This window comes from Otolemur garnettii, unplaced genomic scaffold, assembly GCF_000181295.1.
Source record: "Otolemur garnettii isolate 467f Iridium unplaced genomic scaffold, OtoGar3 scaffold00022, whole genome shotgun sequence".
In the NCBI taxonomy this organism is placed as follows: domain Eukaryota; kingdom Metazoa; phylum Chordata; class Mammalia; order Primates; family Galagidae; genus Otolemur; species Otolemur garnettii.
Window position 1 is genome coordinate 1,959,080 of NW_003852417.1, and position 5,630 is coordinate 1,964,709.

At 48.1% G+C, this 5,630-nt stretch overlaps 1 protein-coding gene across 1 annotated transcript in view; it reads left to right on the forward strand.

The window, feature by feature from the left end:
- The window catches only part of ASAP2 (ArfGAP with SH3 domain, ankyrin repeat and PH domain 2), a 185,598-nt gene that overhangs the window by 86,836 nt on the left and 93,132 nt on the right, over window positions 1-5,630 (forward strand). The window contains exon 3 of the mRNA XM_023511806.1: window positions 2,802-2,947. Coding sequence (XP_023367574.1) covers window positions 2,802-2,947 — 146 coding nt within the window. The remainder of the gene's footprint in view (window positions 1-2,801; window positions 2,948-5,630) is intronic.

Genomic DNA, 5,630 nt, shown 5'->3' on the forward strand with positions numbered 1-5,630 from the left:
ACCTCTGGCATATGGGGTCAGCGCCCTTCTCCTTTGAGCCACAGATGCCGCCCAGTTCTTGGGATTTTTTTCTCTCTACTTCTTGTGCTAGAACATGAAGCCTTGGTTTTCTGTTTCTGTTCCATGCCTGGTTGGCCAACTACCTGTGGGAGGAGGCAGGCGCCCCTCCTGGAGGTCACCTGGGCCCACAGGCAGCCTGCCTGGTGCAGACAGTGGGTTTGGCTCCTGGCCTCACCTCCTGCCAACTGTATGGTCTGGAGCAAAGGCCACTCAATCCTTGAGAAAGCAGGAATTGTGGTAGTTACCTCTTAGCATTATCGAGCTAGAGTGAACAGCAGGCGAAAAGCCCCGTAATAGGCGTTTGACCGTGCTAAGCCCCTTCCCTTCAGGTGTTCATTCAGAGTAGCAGGAAGGGTCAGTCACCAGTTCAAGGGGCACTGTGAGGTTTTGTGGCGTCTCTGGCTTCTCTCCTGCTGTGTTTGTGTAGCCACATAGCCAAGCACTGTGAAGGATGTGGCCAGGGCCCTGCCCCTCTCTGTCATCCAGGGGCGTGTGCTCAGTGCAGAGGCCCACCTGTGGCCATCGGCTCCCTTCTCAAACCCCCTGGAACTGCCTGTGCCTTGACTACCAGTCTTGACACAGTGGAAAAAATTGTGTGTGATTTGGAAGGCTCTACTCGACACTGTTGATTACATGCTCTCTAGAATCATAAATAAGTAAAATAGAAAGGATTATTGATCCATCTCTGAAATGGAACTTTAAAAATCTAAGAATTGGGTACTTTTTGGTTTTGGCAAGGTAAACTTATTTTTAGTTGTGAAACAAACATCAGTGTAGCAGAGTAAAAGAAGAAAGGACTTTGGAATCAGACAGATTGGGGTTTGAATCCCAGCTCTGCCACTTTCTGGCTGTTTTCTAGGAAAGGTTAATTTGATTTCTTTGAGCCTCCCCAATTTCCTATTAGCATTGTAATGAATAATACATGTTTTGTGAAGTTTAGGAAAAAAATCCACATAAAGTCTATGCTCCATATAAATGATATCTGTTGCTGCTGGTACTGTTGTTAGCGTTCTTAGTTATGCACTGAATATGGCTAAATTGAGCATTTTTACCTTATTCTTTGACTCTTAACCATAACCTTGTGAGTGTCTCACAGCAGGTCTTTTACGTAGCTGATGTGGTAGGCCAGTGTAACTATGACTCACCCAGGTTGTACAGATGCCTAGGACTGGAGCCCACGTCTTCTGCGAGTTCGTCTCACTGCGCTGCACACTCGGAAGTGCTGTGTGCACGCACGCACGTGTTTGTGTTTTTGTCTTAATTTAGTTACTGAATATGGGCTCAGAAATTAGGCCTTTTTCTGGAATCAAACAGTAAATTTTCTCTTTTGTGTTTGCTACATCCACATTAGAACCATCTAGATGGGGAAACAGACCATACATGGGCCACGGGGATTGGCTTAGGGACAAGTGGTGCTCCCCTCGTTTGCCTGGTCGTCAGGCCCAGCCTTGGCGTCTTTTCCTTACAGCGGTTTTCCTTCCCTGAGGAAGAACTTGGGGGCTACCGAAAGCCTTTCAGAATTTGGTCCTCGGGGAAGGAGCTCAGCACTAAGCCTGTCTCTTCCTGACGGGGTTTACATCCAAGTTCACGTTACAGGTCTGCTGTCTGCCCACCTGCCCTGCCAGGCCTGCAGGTGGTTGTGTTTCCTAACTGAACTGATGAAAACATAGAAACTAAGTATCTATGCAAACTTAAGTTGTTTTGTTGTAGACTGGCTGGTTTCATTTGAAAATGCTCGACCCAGTAGTGAGGGAATTCCGTTCAGTCATATTAATTTACCAAGATTACCTGTGTGCCTTTTCCCCCATCCCTACCTGCCCTTCTGAATCAGAGTCTGAGATAAGACTCTGGTGTCTAGAGTTTGGTACAGATCTGTGCATGATTTTGGTGTCCAACAAGGATTGAAAACCACTGAGCTAGAGGTACAGAGTCCAGATTTTCCCTCTTTGAGGTGCCATTTTGAGGCCTAAAGATGGTGAAATACCATCAGACATATGCCCGGTGTTTGCTGCTTCTGTTCAGACAACATGTGTTGTCTCATATTTCAGTGCAAACATGAACACAACATAGTCCACGTCCTCGGAGTGCTTCCAGTGAGTGGGGCACGTGTTTGCCAGACAGTTGCAATGTAACATGCTGAGTGCAAGGCTAGGAGAGGTGCAGATCCAGACACCCAGGGCTTAGGGCAGTCATGGAAAGCTTCCTGGAGGAAGCATGAGCGTGTAGGATGAATGGGAGTCGGGGAGGGGAGGGCAGGGCCCCTGGGCAGAGGGTGCATCCTGAGCAGAGGCGCAGAGCAGAAAGCCCAGTGGTGTCCCTGTGTTGAAGAGAGAAGTTGCCATGGCATGTGCCTCTGAGTTAGAGGCCTGGGCTGGGGACTGGAAAGAAATGGGGTTCTCCTGAGGGGTTTCTAGGAATGGGCTGAATCTGTTACCTGGTGACTGCTGCCAACATTATGGCCCAGGTGGAGTCCTCAGAGGCGTGGGCAGGAGGGTGTCCCAGGCAGTCTTACCTGGTATGCTGAGGACTGCTGGGTGCGGCCAGGGTTTCCCCTCTGCTCCCGAGCTTGTTCTTTGGGATGTGTTGTTGGGATAGCAAAGCTGTTCTGTTACTGTTTCTGCTCCCGCTTTTCCCAGCTTTTCTTTCACTCTTCTGATTGTACTCACCCCTGAGCAGAGCCTGGTGGGGAGGAGGATGGCATGCTTGAGACACTGACAGCCCCTCCTGTGTTGCTGCCGCAGCTCACGTGGAGAACGAAGAGCAGTACACGCAGGCTCTGGAGAAGTTTGGGGGCAACTGTGTGTGCAGAGATGACCCGGATTTAGGAAGTGCATTCCTGAAGTTCTCAGTGTTTACCAAGGAGTTGACGGCGCTTTTTAAAAACCTGGTAAGTGTTGTTGTGTGTGTGTGTGGCTGGGGTGTGTGCAGTGCCCACGGGCACCTCCTTCAGAAAGGCAGCTCAGTAGAGGGTGCTCATGGCTGTAGGAAAAGATTTCATCACTCCTGTGGTACCCAAAGCATGATATTTTCTATACACATTGGTTCAATTTGTAAGAAAGTTTAAAATTGTAATGTTTTACTCTAACAAGATGTTTAAAACTCCACTTGGCCTTTGAAATATACAAGGTGTAGGACAAAAAAGGGTAAGTGTATTCATCTGCTGAAGGGCTGCTGACTGCAATTTTTAATAGTTTCTAATCTGTGTAGAATAGTCTCTGTTTCTGGTAATTATAGTAGGCATTTACACTTACAATATTTAATAAATACGTCTCAGACCTGTCTTGCAAAGCAAGGTAACCTATAATCAAAGCACAGAAATTACCTTGAGTATTTAAAGGTCGGTTATGCTCCCAGATACAGAGCCCTAAAAAAAAGCAGAACTGAAAGAAATGTCTCCCTCTTTGAGCAAGTGGATATATTGCCTGTGGTCGGTGATTGGTCACGTTGAGAGAATCAGTCTTGTTGCTCAGCAGCCCTGTGCAGTCCTTGTGGTTGGAGCAGATTTCTGAGGAAGTAGGGAGCCTCCCAGGGCTGTTGGGACCCTGCCCTGGTGCAGTGACCCTGGGGGTCACCTCAGCGTCCTCCCCTGCTCTTCCCCATCTCTTCCTAAAGGTCTTAGAAGACCAGGCTGAGAACCCAGTGACGTGTCCTATGTAGGCCACAGGCAGCAGTGTCTTTCCATCTCTCCCATCAGGAAGCTCAGAACAAGGGTGAAAAGAGCAAACCCGTGAAGTGAGGGTGATGGCGGGCTTGGAAGTCTGGCCTTAAAAGGGCAGAAACGAGAGAGTGTAACGCCTGAGTTAATGGGAAAGGAAAGAAAAGGCTCATTAGAGCACTTGGTCTCTCCTCCCATCTTCATTTGTAAATAGTAAAAATAAAAAGCTTGCTCTGCTTAAGTTTTTTGCTCAGAGGAATTTGAAATCTCTTGGGACATTGGTCAGTTCATTGCCCTTGGTCACTGCCCTGAGTGGCAGGCTGCACGCTGTGCGGTGGAGCCCTCACCTGCCTCCATGCCGCAACCTGGCTGCTATGGCCAGGCTGTGATCCTGGCTATGATGTCGGGGTCTCACCACCGAGTCAGAAAAGATGGGGCTTTTTTAACTGAGAAACTGCAGGGTTCCAGGGTAAAGATTATAGATGCTCATGTGGTGGGCGCCTTGTGAACAAGGCAGTTTGCTGCCTGATCTCCTAGCCCTGGGTGAATAAGCCCCCTGGACACCTGCAGCCTGGTGCCTTGCTCTGAAGTAGAGACCAGCAGCCCCCCGGGTGAGCGGAAAAGAGAGCTTGGAGGAAACACAGGCCGCTACATGCTAAAGAAACTGCGGTTAATTTCTCAAAGAGGAATTAGCAGGCCTGGTATCTGTCAGGGAAGAGTAGGGTGCAGTGTGCTGTTAAAGAAGGCCAAGGGAGACAGTGATGTAAGAAAATATAAAATTAAAAATCCAGTGGGAAGGGATGGGGTAGAGGAAATCTCTCAGAAAACAGATCAAAAAGACCAAAAAAAAAAAAAAAAAAGAGAGAGAGAGATTGAAAATCAGGAAATATATAAAAGACAAGATTTAATCTTTAAGGTCCAGCATCTGCCTGAAAGGCATTTCAGAAAGATTAGGAAGCGGGGAGGTATCATTATCATATCACCAACACAGCAACGCAGCGGACCCCTTCTGAAACAGAAGGAGAGCATCTCCAGATTGCAGGGCTGGCGAGTGCCCTGCACACCCTTTAAGACCTTTAAGAGTCCTAAGGTCTTACAAGCTTCCAGAAAGCACAGAGAGGATTCAGAGTCAGAGTGATGCCAAACTTCTCAGCAGCAGCACTGAAACTTTAAGGCATGGAGCAGTGCCAGTGAAATCCCAAGGAAAACAACTCAAGCTGGAATCAGACCCAGCCAGCTGAACATGAAAGTAGAATTAAAGACATTTTCAGACACGCAAGGCTCCCAAGTTTACCTCCCATGTGTCGTTTCTCTGAAACTCCTAAAGGATATGCTTGAGCAAAATGCAGAAAGAAGAAAGCTGAGAGGAATCTGAGAGAGTCAGGAAACAGGATCTGATGCAGCTAACAGTAGGAGGGGATCCCCGAGGATGGCAGAGGGAAGTCCCCTGGGTCCTGAGCAGTTGGGCTGGAAAGCAGCCAGCCCAGGAGGTGTGGGAGCCAGGTGGGAGGGGCCTGGGTTCTGCCCCCACCCCCACCCCCACCCCCAGGCAACTAGCTCTTTTGTTCAGCTGATCTCTAGAACAAGATTTTCTCAGCTATAAAATGGAGATGAGAATGCCATACCTAATTCTGTGTAGAGAATATAGCCAACTGGTTGCTTTTAAACAGTTTGGCTTTTAATCCTTACAACAATCTCATATGGTAGATGAGTGTTACTCTCACTTTATAGGCCAGAAGGGAGGCAAGGGTCCCTGCCTGTCCTGGGATGTGTTTCTCCCAGTGCAGGCCTCCCTGCTGCATTCCGCACTGCGGGATCCAGATGAAAGCTGCACTCAGTCATGAACACAGGCTGCTACACAGTTAAATAAAAGCAGCTCCTTCTTTCTTTTTCTGTTTTTTTTTTTTTTTTTTTT